This window comes from Ambystoma mexicanum, chromosome 2p (genome assembly GCF_040938575.1).
Source record: "Ambystoma mexicanum isolate Mex_15411 chromosome 2p, UKY_AmexF1_1, whole genome shotgun sequence".
NCBI lineage: Eukaryota > Metazoa > Chordata > Amphibia > Caudata > Ambystomatidae > Ambystoma > Ambystoma mexicanum.
In genome coordinates this window covers 1,165,576,976-1,165,597,000 of record NC_090923.1, presented here as the reverse complement: position 1 = coordinate 1,165,597,000, position 20,025 = coordinate 1,165,576,976, and the positions used below count along the sequence as shown (strand labels likewise).

At 46.1% G+C, this 20,025-nt stretch overlaps 1 protein-coding gene across 5 annotated transcripts in view; it reads left to right on the top strand.

The window, feature by feature from the left end:
- HUWE1 (HECT, UBA and WWE domain containing E3 ubiquitin protein ligase 1) overlaps nucleotides 1–20,025 on the top strand; it is a 2,445,223-nt gene that overhangs the window by 594,923 nt on the left and 1,830,275 nt on the right. For all 5 annotated transcript variants that reach the window (XM_069645305.1, XM_069645304.1, XM_069645303.1 and 2 more), the window contains exon 23: nucleotides 12,821–12,878. In XM_069645305.1, the coding sequence (XP_069501406.1) occupies nucleotides 12,821–12,878 (58 nt within the window). The remainder of the gene's footprint in view (nucleotides 1–12,820; nucleotides 12,879–20,025) is intronic.

The following is a 20,025-nucleotide window of genomic DNA, read 5'->3' as shown; positions in this document are numbered from 1 at the left end:
ACTGCTTGGTATTCTATTCAAGCATCTGAATCTATGAAAGATACCAATGCTGGAGCAGTCTTTGTTACTTACCTGTAACTGTATTTCTCCAGCATTGGTATCTTTCATAGATTCACATGCACCCACCCGCCTCCCCTAGAGGCTGCTCCTACGCTCAGCATCCATCATACTGTAGTTTCTACGGCTCAAAAACTGAAGATGGCTGACTGGGGCAGAGCTTAAGCCCTGCCACCTCATTGGTTAGGGCCGTAAAGGACTAAAGTGAGGTGGAGGGACTACACACGTGAATGGCTCATAGACCATAATGGGCAATCTACATTCATATTTCTATGGAAATGTATATATTAAATGTTTCATAATTTATATCACTGAGGATTCCCCTGTCTGACTGGGAATATTAAAGCATGTGAATCTATGAAAGATACCAATGCTCGAGAAATACAGTTACAGGGGAGTACCTAAGACTTTCCACTCCCAATACTTACTGGTTGGTGGGCAGTTGGCAGGGCATTGACCCCAGTGGCATGAGCTGCCCTTCTTAAAAAGGCCATCAAACAGACCCCCCTCCTCCCTCTCCCCATCCAACCGGGACAAGAGCTCCAGGAAGAACTGAGAACCCTGTTGTCAAAGGGTGCCGTGGAAGAGGTACCTCCTGATCAGAGAGGGTCAGGCTGGTTTTTTCTCCTCACCTAAGAAGGGAGGAGGTCTGTCCCATTCTGGACCTCCGGGCCTTCAACAAGTTCTTGAGGAAAGACAAGTTCAGAATGGCGACGTTGAGATTCTCCATGCTCTTGAACTTCAGGAGTGACTGATGTCAATAGAACTACAGGACGCCTATTTCCATGTAGCGATAACATCAAAAGCACAGGAAGTTCCTATGGTTCTCATATGGTACAAGCAGCAACATTTCAAAGTCCTGCCCTTTGGGTTGACCTCTGCTCTGAGGCTATTCACCCAGCTCATGGCAGTAGTCTCGGTTCACCACAGGAGATCCCGGGTCCACGTATTTCCTTACCTGGACGACTGGCTGATCCGGGGGAATTCAGCAGAGGTTTTGTCTCAACTGGAGGACGCCGGTCTACTAATGCACAGGCTGGTCTTCTCCCAAAACTTTAAGTCCACGTGACACCAGTCCAAAGGCTGCAGTTCATCGGAGTAGTCCTAGACACTCGGATAGGGAAGGCTTTCCCACCCGAAAGTAGACAAAAGCATAAAGCAGATGGTACATTTGTTCCAGAGCCATGCCATTTTACCAGAAGTTTCCTTCCTCTGCTTCTTAGGTCTCACAGCCTCCTGTATTTTTCTAGTGCCAGACACCTGGCTGTGCATGAGGTCACTCCAGTGGCTCTTATGGGATCAATGGTCTCAGTATCTGGGAGCCCTCACAGATCCTCTCCATGTGTCCTCGACCTAGTCTGGTGGGATAGCTGCAGCAACCTTATGGCGGGGAACCCTTCTGGCCCCATTGGCCTCAGTTCCAGGTGGTCACGGATGCTACACTGAAGGGTTGGGTTGCTCACTGCGAGGACTTGCAGGTGAGCGGCCTTTGGTCCACGACAGAAGCCAAGTAGCATATCAACAGGCTAGAGTTGCGAGCCATCAAGATGGAGAAAGGTCTGGCGGATGCTCTAAACGGGCAGAGCACGGTCTCACACCAGTGGGAAGTGTCAAGAAGTCCTGCAAGAGGTCTTCTCTCTGGGGTACCCCAGCAGTGAATCTGTTGGACACTGAGTCAACAGGAAATGCGAACACTTTTGCCCGAGGAAATTCCCAGTGAACGGCGCACTGGGGGATGCATTTATGGTGGCTTGGACCTTCGTGCTCTCCTATGCTTCGCCATACCAACCCCCCTTGCCATCCCCCCGATTCCAGTCATTCCTTCGGTTCTCAGGAGGTTGAAGAGATTGTGACCATGGTCTTGATCGCCCCGGACTGGACGATGAGATTGTGGTACTTGCTTGGATCTGACCATCTGCCCACCTCGCCAGTTGCCTCGGCGTCCGGATCTCCTGACCCAGTTGGAAGGACAGGTGTTTCACCAGAATCAAGATTCCCTCAATCTACATGCTTGGCTCTTGAGAGGATGAGATGACTCAGAACATTCTGAGGAGGTGCTTGAGGTGGAGTTGGACGCACACAGACCTTCTACTAGATCGCTGTACGCATGCAGTTGGAGATGATTTGAGGTGTGGTGCAGGAACGTGAGATTGACCTGATCTCTTGCCCCACCACCACAGTGATTGAGTTCCTTCTGTCACTGCCCTCAGCAGACCTTCAGGTTACCACAGTCAAATATTATTTGGTGGCCTTGTCTCTGCTTATTCATGATGGAACTTCTTATTAGGTTTCCGCCAACCCCCCTTTGTTCCAGATTGGGACCTTAATCTGGTTTTGACCTTTTTGATGGCAGCTCCGTTTTAGCCTATGCGTTCCTGTTCTTTGCGACTGTTCTGCCTTACAACAGCCTTTTTGGTTGCAGTCACCTCAGCCAGGCGAGTTAGGGAACTTTATGCATTATGCTACAAATTCGTTTGGTTTTTTTTAAAGCAGAAATGTCTCGGGCCTGGCTTCCTTCCAAAAGCTGTTTATGAATTCCACCTTTCACAATCTGTTGATTTGCCTTTGTTTTACACAGCCCAAGAAAGAGGAGTGTGAAAGTGTTTTCACCATATTGACCCAAAAAGCCTTGAGCTTTTACATTGCCCGTACATCCGAGTTCCGGAAGACGGACCAGTTGTTCGTAGCCCATTCTCTATCTCGTAAGGGTCTCTCCACAATTCACAGTGGATTATTTTATGCATATCAGAATTTTACCAGTCAGCAGGCAAAGAACTTCCGCCAGGGATCAGAGTGCATTCAACGAGAGGGGTTTCAGCTTCCACAGCCCTATAGAGGGGTGTTTCTGTTTGGGACATTTGTCATGCAGCCGCATGTTCTTCTTTACATATGTTCACCAAGCAGCATACTTCGGATGTTGCCCGCGGGCAGACGCACGCTTTGGAAGGGCAGTTCTTCAGAACCTACTTGTTTAATACTTTCTGCCTCCTCCTTTAGCCTAACTGCTTGGGGAGTCCATCAAGATGAGCAATCTGCGGGAGAAAAGCAATCCATTAAAGGAGAAATTTCTTGCTGTAATATTTCTATGGATTCTTCTCCTGCAGATTCCTCGTCGCCCGTCCCTGCTCAGTGTTGTGGCTAAATGCTTCTATGTGCGAAAAGAAGTTGGTGATGGCTCTTGGGTGTCCATTTTCACTCAGAAAGGCAATACATTGAAGGAGAAATTACTTACTGTAATGTTCTTTCTATGGTTTCTGCTTTTGCAGATTCCTCATCACCCTACCATCCATCCCTGCTATGAAAGTGTCTACAGTCAGTGGCTACTTTGCTCTTGGGAGGAAGAGGTGAGCTCTTGTTTTGAGGACTACCGTCCACTTCCCGAGGTGAAGGGGCGAGACGCTGATGTAGGGGAGAAGTGGAAAGCTGGAAAGCTGCTCTTAAGGTGCTCCCTGATTTAATCCTTGGAAAACTGGGTCTCTGTACCCCATTCTACTCTGCATACAAAGCTGTATTGACTGGTGGTGTTGCATTTTGCACACAGAAGTAATGTGCCACAGTTCCTTTAATCTGGGAAGAGCCTTTGTGTAGATCAGCGCTATGTCAGCTGTGCTTATAAGCACGCCGAGTGTGCCGTTGCGGCAGAAGCCAGAGGCGAAAGGGCGAGATGCTACTGTTAGGCTGTTTGCGGATTGTGACTGCGTAACACTCTTGTGAGTACACTTCCCATGACTTTGTGACTTGAAACTCTGTTCAACTGTATTGCAACTACACGGATTCTGCATAAAGTAGTCCTCGCCAAGTGTTTGGTGTTCGGTAGGAGCGTCGGGCTGTGGCAACCACCTCTACTGCATTGTGTGTCCGTCGGTTAAGGCCTTTTCCTCGCTGTCTCCTGCTTGAATTCGCCAACTGAAGAAATGTCCTCGATGGCAAGGTTTTGTTGCATTTCTGGTATTATACACGGTTTGCTTTTTGAACTTGTACTCCACTTCTAACGGAAAGTATGGCAATGGAATTAAAGCCCAGTGACTTTTTTTCGAATTGTGGGGTGCCTGTATGAGGTGTAACTAACTTTGGACTCTACGGCGCTTCTCACAGGTGCAGCTTTGAATCACCAATCCTAGCCTTCATCCCGCCCTGGGACGTGCCTGGTACCGGAGCCAAGTTACGACCATAGTTTCTGAAGTGGAGAGATTCTCCTCGGACCTGTGATCCTTGAACCTATGTGAATGTGGTGAACTTGCAGTCTTTCCTATATGTTCCTGATTAAGCCACTACTGCAGAGGGTGACTGTGGTCCTTGGAGCCTTGAGCTTTATAAGGTTGGCAGTCAGTAATTGGGTTTATGCCCAACTGAAAGCTGCTGGCAACTTTGGACTGCGGGTGACGAGTGGTGCGGGTCCTCAAGACCTTGGACTCCATTTGTATGCCATGTTCACCTGGCTTTACCCTCTGTGCTGTGCTCACCCACCTTCATCTGTATAAGCGTTGTTGAGTGCAATACCTTAGCTGGTGACTGCAAGCCTTGGAGCCTTTGAACCGCAGAAGGTTGTGAAGTTGCTGTTGGCTGTTCTAGCCGTATTTGTGCTACTGAGTGCACTGCCTTAGGGGGTGACTGAGCCCTGGAGCCTTTGAACCCCAGAAGGTTGCAAAGCTGATAGTCGACTGCCAAAGCAAGATTGATGCCTGGACTTTGTGCTTATGCTGTGTTCATCAAGCCTTACGTTGTGTTTAGACTGCATTAATTGTGTACTTGTGTCAAGATTATCACCTCACTGGGTGACTGTGGGCCTTGGAGCCTTTGAACCTCAGGGGGCTGATTCAAATCAGGCAGTTGTCTACCGACTTTGAATTCATTGTTGCTTTTGGAGCACGTCTGATTGTTTATTTGTCTCTGTAACCTACAAACATAGTGACTCCCGTATACACGACTCAGTAGTCACATAAGGAGGTTTTGTGGCATGTGGGCTGTGGGGCATTTGAATTTAGATGAAACAAAGTGTCTCTTTGGGGCAATTGCTGCTTTGGAAACCGCCTGATTGTTTAAGCCCACTTTTGGAATCGATTTTTGTGCAACGGATGCGACTTTGCTGCCATCTCTGTTTTGAAGGGTGAGTTGTTATAGGCTTTTGCTCCCGTTTCCATTTGCTGGTACTTACTGAAGTAGTTGGATCTCATCTATTTAAGTGAAATCTTCTGTCTTTCTAAAAGACAGTTTGTCTAGCACCTTTAGATAATACCATACTAGCACTCAACCATATTTTTTCTTGGTTAATCGTGAATGAGTCGCAATTTGAGAAGCACAAACTGCCCCTGTGAAGTCCCTATTGGTTCATTTAAAGGCAAGACAAACAATCCCGCCAATGTCTCACTCCCCTTGCTTCCGCCAACTACAAAGTCTCTGCTATCTATGTCAATTCTTATCCCTCCAGTATCAAATCCTCTAATCACAGAGGGTGATTTGACGCTGCCCTCCGATTCCACCTGAGCTCAAGAAAGGACTTCATTTCCCAATAAAAATCCTGACCCGATTATGCCCTCCTTCTGTTAGAGGTGAACGATGATGAAAGAATCTTGCCGAATGAAGGAAACGACAGGGCTCAGTTGAACTCCTCCCACAGACGTTCAGGACGACTTTGTGACTACCCTGGACACCTTGATTGCTCCCACCGTGATGAACGAGTTGGGAAAACACGTTCGGCTGTCTCTTGGCCCTTCTACACCGGTCACCAGGATGCATGCCTTTTGTGAGGAAGTGCACTTGCACTTTGCTGACAAATTTTCATACAAAGGCTTTACTGTACCTTCAAGGGAATCTTTTGGTTCCACTCTTCAGGATGTTAGAACCAATATATTCCCTACGCAACAAGAAGGTGGACGCTCCTTGTAAAAATTCACTCGGTGATCATGACCAAAGGTCAGTCTCTGACAACCTTCTACCAAAATCAGCAGACATTCCATCTTCGACTCCGGAGGATTCTATGTTACATATCGATGAGCAGGATTTGCAGAACTTTCCTGTAATTACGAGTTCTTAATCTCTTGGATAAAGGCTATGACCTTACCCACTACTCACTCAGATATGAAAGGATCGCTCGGACTTATGATGGAAAAAAATCAGTACAACAGAAGGTTACATTCTGGCTCAGGAACATTCACATTCCTTTTATATTGCGTACTTAGAGAAAATGTTGACTCTCTATACCAACCAGTGGTACCTCCCCAACTACCTGGGACAAACTCAAGAGACCAGGGCTCTCAAACGGAACCTGTGGTGAAAGTTCATGGCTATACATGTAGGTTGTACTCTCAGGCCCTGCAGGGCATCCAAACAGAGGTTGTTGAAATGCCAAATGATGAAACGATCAACCTTCTTGAAGTGACTAAACTTAATCATGATCGCCTTCTACAAGTCGAGCAGCTCCTGTTTAATGCCTTTTCGAAAACTCAAGGGTTCCTAACTCTAAAAGTCTGCCGCGTCTGACGATGAGTCAACATCGTCCCCTGACAGTCCATCTGCTCGGACGGACATTGACTCTCAAGCTACTGAAAAGCCTCAGAACCCCCACCAGTTACTGAGCTAGGTGTAAAGTGCATCAGCCAAACGGGAGCACACTTTGTCCCGTAAGGCGAAGAAATTGTTTCTAAGAGCTCAAACTACTAGTTCTTTCTAAAACTAAGCACAAAGGCACCTCGGCTAGGAGCAGCAAAGTTGTTGAATTGGAGTCCGCCAATTCAATTGACACTGTGTCTAAACTGAAGTCTTCCTTGAGTGCGGAAGAACCCGCCTTAAACTTGAACTAAATGATGAAAGCAAAAAACTCCTGCAAATCAAAGTTATGAGTGAAGGTGATGCAAGTGCTTCCCCACCCCAAATAGCAGGAAAAATTCCTGCAAGGATGCAAACTCAGTTACACACCTTCTTTCCAACTGCACAAAATAAAAAGGTTGTCTCTCTGGTAACATCAGAGGTTCTACCGCCAATTCGGTCTATTAATGCGCCTGCATTACATATTAACGCGGGAGGGCCTTGGGTGTCTCTAGCCCCATGCTTGGAGGCTCCTCAAATCACCCCCAAGCCAGAGGTGCTGGGTACTTGTGCAAGTGACTCTAATCTCTCGGTCAAGCCCCTAAGTGAGAACAAGTTTTTGGGCAAATTGGGGAAAAAATCTGTGGTGGAATCTGAAGATATGAGATCAAATTCCTGTGTTCCTGGAATTACCCAAGGAAATGAAACGCATTCTGGGCTGGGTCAGCGACTCTAACGTTAATGGAACGGCACAGATTAATCTGATTAATAGATCTTTTCTAATGAGTTCCTTCTACCAGATTCCATCTCTACGGAATTTATCTACAAAAGACATTGAGTGGGTAAAACTTGCCAACCAAAACAATCATAGTTTTTGTGTAAATTCCCATCTCACATTACTAAGCCTATTGTAGATTATAAGGAGGACTTTGAGACCTTGGGCCTCTATCCTTATATTTTTAGTGAGATGGACACTGCATGGTCCTTTTTGGACTTCGTTTTGCCGGTTCCACACGATGGGACCTCTAATGACCCCGCCCTGAATGTAGTGGCAGCGCTGAACAGTGAAATCCTGACTCAACTTGCCTCTCTTACCAACGCTCTAAATGGTTTAAGCTGGCTCGAACCACTTATCAAAGCAGCAGCTTCAATGAAGGCAGGTACTTCTACCTCCTAACTACCTAAAATTGCAATTTTCTCATGGAACTGCTGTGGGGCAAAGAATTGTTATGCTTGGCATAAAGTGGCACAGGCCTGTAATGTTCCCGAAATCATGCTAATACAGAAACCATGTCAAGCACGGATATTGTTCTGGAAGGTTATGTATCATTCTGTGTTCTAGCACGTCGTGCTCTTGTTGGCCGTCCCAGTGGTGGCCTTACTGTTCTTATTAAGAATAGCCTAAAATTCATAGCTAATCTTCTGGTCCGCACCGACTCATTTATGATGGTTGAGGTTAACATTGCAGGAGCTTCCATCGAAATAATTCTGTTTATCACTTTATTGGAACCCTGTGGCTGTATCCATAAAGATGATTTTACAATCACTGAATGCCGCACTGACCAATGCTATGTTGCATCACTCCAGCTATGAATTATTGATTGGGGGTGATTTTAATGCTAGTCTTGACATTGAAGGAACCTGTCTTTCCACCTCTAACTCTAAGCCCGATGCAAAGCAGGCTCGTTTTAGGGGCAAGTTATGGATCAAATTTTTTGAAGCCTGGAATGTTTTCCCACTATCTTTGGCACTGTTGTGTAGCAAGACCTCCTGGCAGCGTGGCACTTCCTGTTCCTTAATTGACTATTTCCTGGTATGTAGTGAGTTGTCTGGCTTTCTTGCTCCAGCGCTGATTATCCAACTTGGACAGGGATACCACAGTGCTTTGAGCATTGTTTTGCATCTCACGTGGAACACCTTTGAGATGTCGCCCAAACAGCCTTGGTCGAGAGTGACCGATATGCTCGATCTGTGCGCTGGAACCCAAGCAAATGTAGGAAACTATTGTCCTGGGTCAACGGGGGACATCTTGGTTAGCTCAGACGATAAGGTGGCATCATCCTATTTGGAAATGCTCACTGCAATCAACCTAAAGATGATACAGGAACATCTCACAACCTTATCCAAATTGCCTTTCAGGCATTGAAACCCAATGCTTCCTTGAAATTTTATTCAGACATAGCAGTCCTGAAACGCACAAAAAATCGTGAACTTGGAGCTGCAGTTCGCCTATATTTATCTCCTGCTTTATGAATGGCATCCAAAAACACGATATTGGCCACTTATAAGAAAAAAGTGAAAGAAATACGTCATAGCCTTGAGAATCAGCATTTGATCGAGTTACTCTGTAAGCGCAATGTGAGGGAATTATGGGTGATTCTTAGAAATCCCAAGTGTTCCCCAGGGAATCAATTGGTTGCTGCAATAAATGGAGATACCTGGCAGGCTTCAAGGAGAAATATGCTCTGTCCCCTCGGTATGTGGAACAGGAGTTAATGTCCCTCCTATGTCTATTACGTCTTCATGCCCGTGGGTATTGAAGGACGTAATTTGGGCCATCTCTAAAATGACATTATCCAAAGCGGCAGGTCCAGACGGGCTTCCACCCTGTGTCGAGGATGATCCACACTTTTGGGCCAAGCACCTCCTTGCGCGCTTTGAACTTATATTTCACTCGGGTATAATTCCTCCTTCATGGCTGGTCGCCTCATTATTCCTATCCACAAAAAGGGGCCATTGGATAATCCTGCCAACTTTAGGCCCTTCGCCCCAATTGACGTAGCTGCCAAGATCTTTCCGCGTCTTGTTCTGAACGACCTGGAAACCTTTATGATAACATCTCCCATTCTTTCAAAAATACAGGTTGGGTTTCATAAGGCGATGGGCACTCCACTGAACATGATCATTCTCACACATCTTCTGATGTCCTTGCGCAACTCTTCAAATGGACCTATATATATATGGCTTCCTTGGATCTTACATCTGCGTTTGATAGCATTCTTCGCAATCGCTTGTGGAAGAAAATGCTGACTCATGGAATTCCAGTGCATATAGTGGTGATAATTGCGCTCCTGCATACAAAGACCTCATACACAGTCCGTATCAACGCGGCTGGTTTACTGTCGGACAACATCCCGACCACAATCTGTGTGAAGCAAGGTTGTAACCTTGCAGCTGTACTCTTTAATCTATATCTTGCAAATATTAACATCTGGGAAGCAAATTATGCATTTCCCGTGGGATTTGGAAATCTCCGTATTAATTGGCTAGCTTTTGCGGACGACGTAATCCTTTTTGACAGAACGCTGTTCAGGTTGCAAAACAAGCTAAACTTCTATCAGTATTGCTTGCTTAATAACTTGGCCATTAATTCAGCTAAATCAAACATACTTATCTTCACAGCTAAGAGGAAGCACCCTAGTTTCACTTGTTACGTAAAGCAAAGTGAATAACCATTAAGAGTGAGATGACATACTTGGGTTAGCAACTGTCGAACAGCATCTCCATTCATAAGTGGCAAACATCTCTAAATCTTAAATTGGTCCAGCTAATAGCTTAGATGAAATTGATTCATCATCGCTATTGCAAGTTTTCTTTGCTTCGACTGATTATTTTTTATCAGTTGAAGGTTGAGCCAACTTTACTTGGATTGGACCTGTGTTTGATGGACTTAGGTCCCACATTGAACAAAATCCAAGGAAAAGTGTGGAAATGTGTTGGGGCTTGCGGGTTCTCCCAAATTCCATTCTGACTCATGAACTAGGTCTTTACCCCCTAGCAGACAGATTCGAATGGCGAATGCTAAACAATTTCATGAAGATGGTGTTTCCTCCACCCAACTCGTCATACGAGGATCTTCACGCGATGCATATTGCCGACCATCCTGCATCTATTTCCATCTTTCAGGCGCGCATGATATGGTTCTTCTTTCTCTCAATTTTTCTAAGCTAGATATCATAGAGCGTCCATGGCTTGTGAAAAAACATTTCCATCGCAATGCTTGGGCTAGCAACTCCGATCTCATTGCGGGGTATGCTACATTCACAATGCCAATTTTAGACATGCGCAGAGGCCGCAAAACCGTTAATCTCCTGTGTCTTCCTGACCACAAAGCCTGGGCTACCTATGAGATTTCGACTTTATTTAATCCATACAGGTTTTCGAATTGGAAAATGGCATGGCGATGGTGCATGCGACCCTGGACACTCATGTCGTTTTTATACCAAGCTCAATGAAACAGAAATCCCTCCGCATCTATTTCCCCTTTTTCGAAAAGCGACAGTCATGTCTTTGAGCTTATATAGGAAATGGTTCGAATCTTGCTCGAGATGCTGCATGGGCATGCTGTATGTGGGGCAGAACAAACCCAATTAAATTAGCCACGGCGCAATTTGTGGGCAAGATTGAAGCTGTTCTCGCAGAAAGAAATCTGGGGCTTGTAGATGTAAATGCTTATATGCTAGCATGTGTAACATCCACATTTAATCCCACGGGAAAGATAACCTTGTGAGGGCTAAGTTGTCGCAAGTAGCTGTCACCATCTTGGATACTCAATTTAAATATGGAAACGGAATATGCCATGAGATGCCGATCAGGCTAGCTTATTGGGTAGCTTAACTCCCCACTTTATCTGCTCTCCCCTCATGGAGCATCATTGATTGAATGCATTTATTTGCTCTTGTTGTATGATGGGGTTAAAAGGTTTAATGTAGCAACTACCTGTGGTAGTATTCTCTCCAAGTTACAACTTGGGATGTTACGACCAGTTTTGTAGGATCCATTTCTAAACTGTTTATTCGTTGGCACAGGCTCGAGTGAATAGATTTGAGCGTGGGACGCGTTGGCACAGGCTCGAGTGAATAGATTTGAGCTTGGGACGCGTTCAGAGTCCAATGCATGAAATGCCTTGAGTTATGGGATTTCTGGGTTTCCAACTTGAAATGTCTTGGACTGGCCTTAAGCATTTTACCTTTTGTGCCCTCTTTTGTTGCGATGACCTTTTCTGGTTATGAAGTGGAATGTCGAATCAGGAAATTTGTTATGTATTTGTGTTGTGACTTAATGTCAAAGGAAAAAGGGGATGTCCAAGCTGTCGGCAAATGGTGTTGTGTAGAATGTTTTTAGTTTAAATGAGATGCCCAATGTACTGTATTAAAATTGTACCTTGAAACTTTTTAGCTATACATTTTTGGATATGTATTTATAAAGGTGTAATTGATTTCTTTTTTCACCAAAAACATTTTTTTTTTAAATGGCAAAAAAAAACTACTGTCCACTTGTTGAGTGCTGCATTCCTTCTGCGCCCCGTTTTTTCCTTACAAACTCCCCCCACCCCCAAAAAGTTGCTTTCTAGTTTTCTTATCTGTTACGGCTGTTTTTGCCATATTTAGTTTTTCTGTGCAGTGGATGGGCTTCTTGGGGTGAGGGGCGTGGGGAACTGATGGACAGCAGCATAGTGATGCAGTATATGCATGACGACCATCACATCCGTAGCCGATGACCGAGGCAAGACGGCTCAACGGTCAAGTCGAGGTCCACTACGCCCCTGTCAACAATTCTTCTGAACAGCTGACTCTGGAATGGATATCTGATGAGAATCCATAGAACATTACAGTAGGTAATTTCTCCTTCCTCAAACATTTCAGGTATGTCGCTGCTTCATTTTTAGCTATTAGATAATGTCTTTCCCCAAATTCTCCTAATTTAATAACTCAAAGACTGCTTGAAGTTGGTCAGATTCTCCTTGTGCTGAAATGTTGCCTAGGGTCCCACATTACAACTCTAAGCAATATGTCTCCTGCTTTCTATCCGCTCAAAGACTGCCTGGGTTTCCCAGTCTCTATAGACTTCCTCTCCTTGCAAAATCATTTTACTCTACATCTCAACAGAGGGGGAATTCCTACTTTAAAATCGTATTTTGAGAATCTGGTTGCACGTAATTAACAGAACCGTATGGACTTTCTTAAAGAAAGGTTTCCTTATTAGTCTGCATCATGCTTGTAAAAAGAATAAACATGTCTAAAGTATGCACTGGAGAACCATCTACAGAAAAACTGTTAGCAAGCGCGCGGTTATTTAACTCGCCCTAGCATGACCTGAAAGGAACTGTTTAGGTTAACCCTTGATTATATGATGCGAAGTATTTCTCTAGCTGCAATGCTGAAAAGTTAAGGGGATTCTGTGGGGGTAAGATTCTAGATTTATTTTTGTGGTGTCTAAACTTCCTTATTATCTACAGGGTTGTGGGCAATGAAGAGCGAATCCCCATCCCACTTATGGATTACATACTCAACGTGGTAAGTACAAATGTTGGTGTCACCATTTTCTATGTACATTTTCTTTTATGTCAGTCTGCCTGTGAAATCTCAACATGTTTTAAATCTTTTAAGCACTACAAACTTTCCCTTGAGGCCCGACGCGAATTAGAACATGCAATGTCCAATGAGGTGCCATTAAGTAATGTTGCAGCAAGATGTTTTTGATAGTCCTTTTAGGAAACTGCAGAGTACTGGAAGCACTGCCGCGGGTATCCTTATGATGGTTCATCAACATGATGGCACCTGTTCATTGATTCTTCCGAATCTCCCCTGTGGACAGATTCTGAGAACCCATCCTATTCTGGTAAAAGGGGAAAGATGCGAATACCAATCCAAACTCTCTGGAGAGTTTGACCGAGTTGCAAGGTTGAGACTTGGAACGGCAGGAGAGTGGTGACGCTTTTGGTTAAGCACATGCAGAGCACTCTTAATAATACAAGTTAGGCAGAATGTACAAAAATAGTTTATTTAGGATTTAGACTGTCAGAGTTTACTAAAGTCCACCTAAGGAAGGTTTATAGAAGTCTCTCCTTTTAGTGTGCAGGGCTCCAACTCTAGTATTGGCCTGAAGTACCCAAAAGGTTTGGTCACTATGGCTGAGCAGCCAGGCTTATATTAGGAGAGAGAAGCGCCATAGTAGAGTACAAAGACCTTTGAGGACACAACCGTCAAGAAGACACTTGAGCACTTGTAGTTAGATAAAATAGCCATTTATTAAACCTACTAGACAATGATAAATTCACTTTCCAGCATGGGGTCTGGCATGGATTCACATGCTCATGAATATTCCCCGTCAGACCGGGAATCCTTGGTAAAAGAAAAGTTTTGCTTTCACTTACAAACTGTATTTCTCCTCTAAACCAATCCCTGAACTTTAGGTCATCCTGTCCCAGCCATTGACTGACCTCTCCCTAAGCCCCTCCTCTGGCAGCCATCTTCAGATTTGTATCGCACGTTCAAGTGTTGGGAGTCCTTGAGTTTGCTCCCCAAGATATTCTGTTTTTCAGCTTTCGAGAAAGTCCTATTTTTGTCATAGTCCGTGTGCATTTTCTCTCCATCGACGGACAAGCGGGGATCAGTTTTTCAGTGATTTTCAATTCCCCTCAAGTGCCAGGATCGTAGAGTTTCCTCTAAGTTTCCAGAAGGCCATTCGGCCTACTCTGGACCATGTTGGAATAGAAGAAATGGGGAAGCTCCCTTTTCGAGCTCTACTCCAGCTGCAGACTGCAAAACAAGTTTGTGGAGGACAAACATTCAGTGCCTTTACGGTCTCCATTTGGACCACAGAGAAGGAGATTGTGAGATCTGCCTCAGGTTCACCAATAGAACCATGAAGGATCGTCGCAGTAGACGGGCAGCATGGCTCCAAGCCAAGGCCTCTGCCCTGTATCCCAGGCAGGGGCATGCATCACCCAGGAACGGCCTGTCTGAGGAGCGTGCTTCGAATGGATTGTGTGCTCCCACGTATTCCTCATCTTATGTTATTCGTATCCCAGCTCTGCTGCTCTGGAATTTTTTTTTCACCCTAGGGCACTGTCCCTCGAGAGCCACTGTCGAGCGTCAACGTCATCTGCTGTATAAAGGGCTTGAGCAGCGCCCGTTACCTCAGTTCCGTTTTTAAGACGCAACTGCTTTGTTAGGAACGCCGCATCAGATTTTTCCTTGACGATGTTGTTGTCATCTACACCCACCACACACAAGACGGTTTAAAAAATGTCAGAAGTGTGGTAGGAAAATGTCAATAACAGACCCCATCAGAATTGCCGCTGGTGCCTCAGCACAGACCATCAGGTTGACAAGTGCGCTTCTTGCCAGGCCATGTCCAATAAGGCTCTTAAGGAATGTAGAGGTAAGCTGGCGGTGGGGGAGGAAATCTATAAGTCTTCCAAAAGATTCGGATCAATCTAGTTGAATCTCGACACGAGTCGAGATCAAAGAGTCACTCGGGGAAATCCTCCTCGTCTTCGACTAAAAAGTCAAGAAAGCGACGTCACAGATCTTCTTCTTCTTCTTCCTCCTCTTCCTCTTCTGAGAGTAGAGTAACATACCCATCAAAGCACGATTCCCCAGAAAAATGGGTGGCCTTTAGGGCTTTGATGCTTAAAATATTTGAGAAAGCGGTCCAGACCCCCTCTAAGTTGCTGCATGGTGCTCATGCCTCTACCCACTCTAAAAGTGATGGAGGGAAATCAAAACCTAAACGCACGAGAGCTGAAAAAGAGTCGAGAGTCATCAAGGGAAAGTTCCCCGACGCCTCGTACTAAGTCAAAACCTCCGGTGCATAAATCTGTGGTAGCAGAATCGAAGTCGACAGTCTACTACTGCGTCGAACCCGCCGATGAAAGTGGCGTCGAAGCCGCCTTCGACAGTATTGAAGCCGCCTTTGAAAACATCGGAGCCAGCATCGTCTTTATCGACGCCTTCGCCTTTATCGAGGCATTAATTAATCCCTATACCCAAGCCGACGCCAATACCCATGCCTAAGTCGATACCACCCTCTTTACCTGAAAAAGCTTTCCATCCTCAACCCAGACAGGAATTTTTCAGATCCATGTAATCCATTTTCGAAGAACACTCCTCTGAAAAGGATGTCATTTAGGTTTGGAACCAGGGAGGTTCCTGAAGAGCTAGTGGACCCAAACTCTAAAACAACAGATCTTTGACAGTCTCCAAAATGCCAGTGGCCTAGGCACTTCACCTGAAGTGGACTTTGAAAGACCAGACCCCACAGATCATGTTGATCCTAGTTATAGGAATCTTATGGCAAGGGTCATTGATTTTATGGGTTGGAAGGCAGCTTCCCCAGATTTCAACCAGGATGACAGGACCGACATCTTGAGTGAAGGTCCTCTAAAAGATCCTGTTCTTCCATTCCATAAAGCACTTCAGAAGAGTGTGATTTCGGCAGTAAACAGGAAATTTGTACCAAAATACAGGCCATTGTTATCAGATCCGGAATATCTATCTAAACATCCCTCCCCTGAAAGTCTAGTGGTTCAAGCTGCAACCTCCACTAGGCAATCAGCTTACCCATCAATACCACCAGACATGGATGATAAAGTTGATGCTTGGGCCGGGAACGTTTTTACTTCTGGCAGCATGGCCCTTAAATCAACTAATGTCGCTTGCACTTTAGCAAGATTTACATATATCCTGTGGGACTGCATGACATCAGCGGCTGAATGCTTCCCAGAAGGTGAGGAATGGGATGGTTTCCTGGCTATAGTAAAAGATGGTATGGAGGAATGTCTTCAGTCAGGACTGCACACTGCGGATAGTGTAAGCAGGTCCATGGCATCTAGCACGGTCCTACGCAGGTTTGCATGGCTACGGAAATCTGGTTTTGCACCTGATGTGCAGTCTAGATTACTTAATATGCCCTTTGACGGCTTGAGGTTGTTTGGCAGCAAGGCAGACGAGAGCTTGGAGAAGCTGCAGACCTCAAAAGCGGCAGCAAAATCACTTAGCGTCGCTGTAAAACAGCCTCAACAATTCTTACGCAAATGGTCTTCCTGGAAGAGTTGGCCCTTACGCTTCTACTCCTCTTTTGGAAAAGGGAGGAGGCATGCCAGTCAGAAAGGCCAACAGAGAAAACCCTTTCGTGGTGGAAAATGGAAAGGTGCTAGATCAGCCACAGCAGCGGATACTACCTCCTCAGCCACAGATGATGCAGCTGCTGCAAAGCCACTTTGAGGTCTTCACCCACAAAACTATCAAAGACCTCAAGGTCATCAACCGGGAGCCAACTCTGTAAAAAGAAAAAAGAAATTCCAGACCCGCTCCTTGTGCAGGAGATTTTAACCCTGCTAGAGAAAGGTGCAATAGAACATGTACCTGTAGCGGAGAGGAACATGGGTTGGTACTCCCCTTATTTTCTCATCCCCAAAAAGGACAGAGGATTAAGACCCATCTTGGATTTAAGAAACTTGAACAAGTTCCTCAGCAAGGACAAGTTCAAGTTGATGACCCTTTCTCACATCCTTCAGGCTCTTCAGCTTCAGGTCTGGCTGGTTTCATTGGACCTTCAGGATGCTTACTTTCATGTGCCAATCCATCTCAAGCACAGAGTACCTGAGGTTTGCAATTGGTGGTTCTCATTATCAGTTTTGGGTTCTACCATTTGGGCTGACTTCCGCCCTGACGGTTTTCAGCAAACTGATGGCGGTGGTGGCAGCGAGTATCAGGAGGAGGGGGATTCACGTCTACCCTTATCTGGACGATTGGCTAATAAGGTCGAGTTCATCCGAACGAGCCCAGGAACATCTGGCCTTGACCTGCCACTTCTTACAGACTGGGCTTCTCCCTCAATTACAAGAAGTCACAAATGATTCCAAGCCTAAAAACTACAATTAATCGCAGCAGTACTGGACACTTCCCCAGGGAAAGCCTCGCCTCCGAAGGAGAGAGCTCACCACATTCTGCAGATGGTAACGAAGTTTCAAAACACCCAACATCTACCGGCATTCGACTTTCTAAGGTTGCTAGGCCTCATGGCATCCTGCATTTTTCTGGTGCCAGGGGCCAGGTTGAGGATGAGATCTCTTCAATGGACCTTCAGGAGTCAATGGTCCCAATTTTCGGGGGAGATATCAGATCTTCTGCAAGTCTCAACCAAGGTGGCTCAAGATCTCCTATGGTGGGCTTGCAAGGAGAATATCCTCAAGGGCGAACCTTTTTGGCAACCATGGCTGGAGATGACGGTAGTGACGGACACTCACTCACTGGGTGGGGAGCCCCACCAATGATCTGACAATCAGCGGTCGTTGATCTCCATCGGAGTCCAAACTACACATCAACCTTTTGGAGCTGAGGGCAATCAGACTAGCGCTTAAGGCCTTTCTGCCCTCTGTACAAGGAAAGAATGTCCTAATGACTGACAATACAGTGGCCATGTGCTACCTCAACAAAAGAGGAGGCGTAGGATCACTCCCACTGTGCAGAGAGGCAATGCAGCTCTGGTTCTGGGCAATGCAAGAAGGAATCTCTATCGGCAGTTCATCTAGCCGGAGAGTTGAACACAGCGACGGACGCTCTGAGCAGGCAGAGCAGTCTCCCACGAATGGGAGCTAGCTCAGGAAGTCCTTCAAGAGATCTTAGCCCTTTGGGGAACCCCTCGAGTGGATCTGTTCTCGACAGGTGGCAACTGGAAGTGCGAACTGTACTGCTAAAGGGAATTTCCCCTGTGAGGAGCGCTAGGAGACACATACGTAGTGGACAGGGTATTTCCACTTCTTTACGCGTTCCTTCCTGTCCCTGTGATTCCCCGGGTGATAGGTTGAGAAAGTTCAGGAAAACCATGATCCTAATTGCCCCGGATTGGGCCAGGAGGACGTGGTACCCGCAGCTTCTGGACATGTCTATCTGCCCTCCAATATGTCTTCTACAAAGAGAGGATCTTCTCTTGCAAGAGGGTTGGGTTCTCCATCCAGAGGTCAAAACACTCAGCCTTCACGCATGGTTTCTGATAGGCTGAGATGTAAGGATTGGGACATCCCGGATGACGTAATGGAGATTTTGCTTTCGGCCAGAAGGCCAGCAACAAAATCCCTGTACCGGTGGTGTTGGAACAAGTTCAGTAACTGGTGCAGGGATACGAATGTGGATCCATTACTTTGTAATGCTCAAACAGTACTTTCTTTTCTCTTACACTTATCCAATTTGGGGCTCCAAGTTGGGACTATAAAAGGATATTTGGCAGCTCTGTATCTTTAAGCGTTCCTCTGAAGAGGTGTCCTATTTTAAAATGCCCTTAGTAATTCAATTCTTGAAAGGGCTACCAAATGTGTACACGACCCCCTAACCCCCCCCACCCCTCCCCCTCCCGAGACCTTTTCAGGTGAATTTAGTCTTAACATTTCTCATGTGTGCCCCTTTCGAACCTTTACATTCTTGCCCATAAAGACTTCTCACTCTTAAAACAATTCTGTTGGTGGCTGTAACATCAGCCCGGCCCGCAGGGTAAGTGAGTTTCAGCAGGCACTGCTTTGTAAGCCTCCTCACACCATTTTCCATAGGGACAAGGTTATTCGCGAATGGCTCATAACGGGGGACTCGTACAACACATGTTTTTTGAACACCCAAAAGACAGTAGACCTTCTGTTCAGTCTGGGTTTCTCTATCAACAAGAACAAATCCAGTCTAGTCCCAGTCAAATAAAACAATTTCTGGGAGCTCTAATTCGGACGAAAGACGCCTCGTCTTCCCCTCACACAAGAGGGTTCAGAACATGCTTTTTCAGATCCCTCAATATGTAGCCAGTCGGGAGGCGACGGTGCGCAAAGCAATGCGTTTGCTAGGAACAATGGCATTGTGCATATACTTGGTTCCCCATGCACGGCTGCACATGCGTCGCATGTAAGAGTGGCTCAACAGCCAGTGATGTCAGGCCAGTGACAATGGGAGGATCTGGTAGTTGTCTCTCCAGCCCTCGTTCTCTCTGCAGTGGTGGTCAAAGGAAAACCTCTTGAAGGGGAAAACCTTCACCACCCCTGCAGTGGAAGCCACTCTCGCGACAGACTCATCTCTCACAGGGTGGGGGGGGGCTCACCTGCTTCAGCAGACAGCGCATGGAGTGTTATCCCCACAAGTAGCGTCCAACCATATAAATTTACTCAAGCTAATAGCGGTGTTCAAGGCATTAAAGGCCTCTCAGATGCAACTTCAAGGGAAGACAGTGCTGATTCTAACAGACAGCACTACAGCCATGTAATACCTGAACAAACAGGGGGGCACGCACTCCCCAGGGCTATCCAAGCTGTCCCAAAACATTTGGATGTGGGCTCTCAAAGGCAAGATGTTTCTGTTGTCCCAACATGGTCCGGGGGAACTCAATCTTCGGGCAGACTTGCTCAGCAGAGATTTCCCTCTGCCCATAGAATACGAATGACATCTGCACGAAGATCGTGTCCAACGTCTTTGCAGAATGGGGCTTCCCAGAGATCGACCTGCTCGCGACTCAGGTGAACACCCAATGCCAAGACTACGCCTCCAGGTACCCCCAGAACCGCTCCATGGGAAACGGTCTCTGGATAACATGGTCAGGGAAATTTGTCTACACCCCCCCCCATACCCCCTCCCCCCCGCCTCCCCTTCTCAACAAGGTAGTGCACAAGATGCACCAGTTACC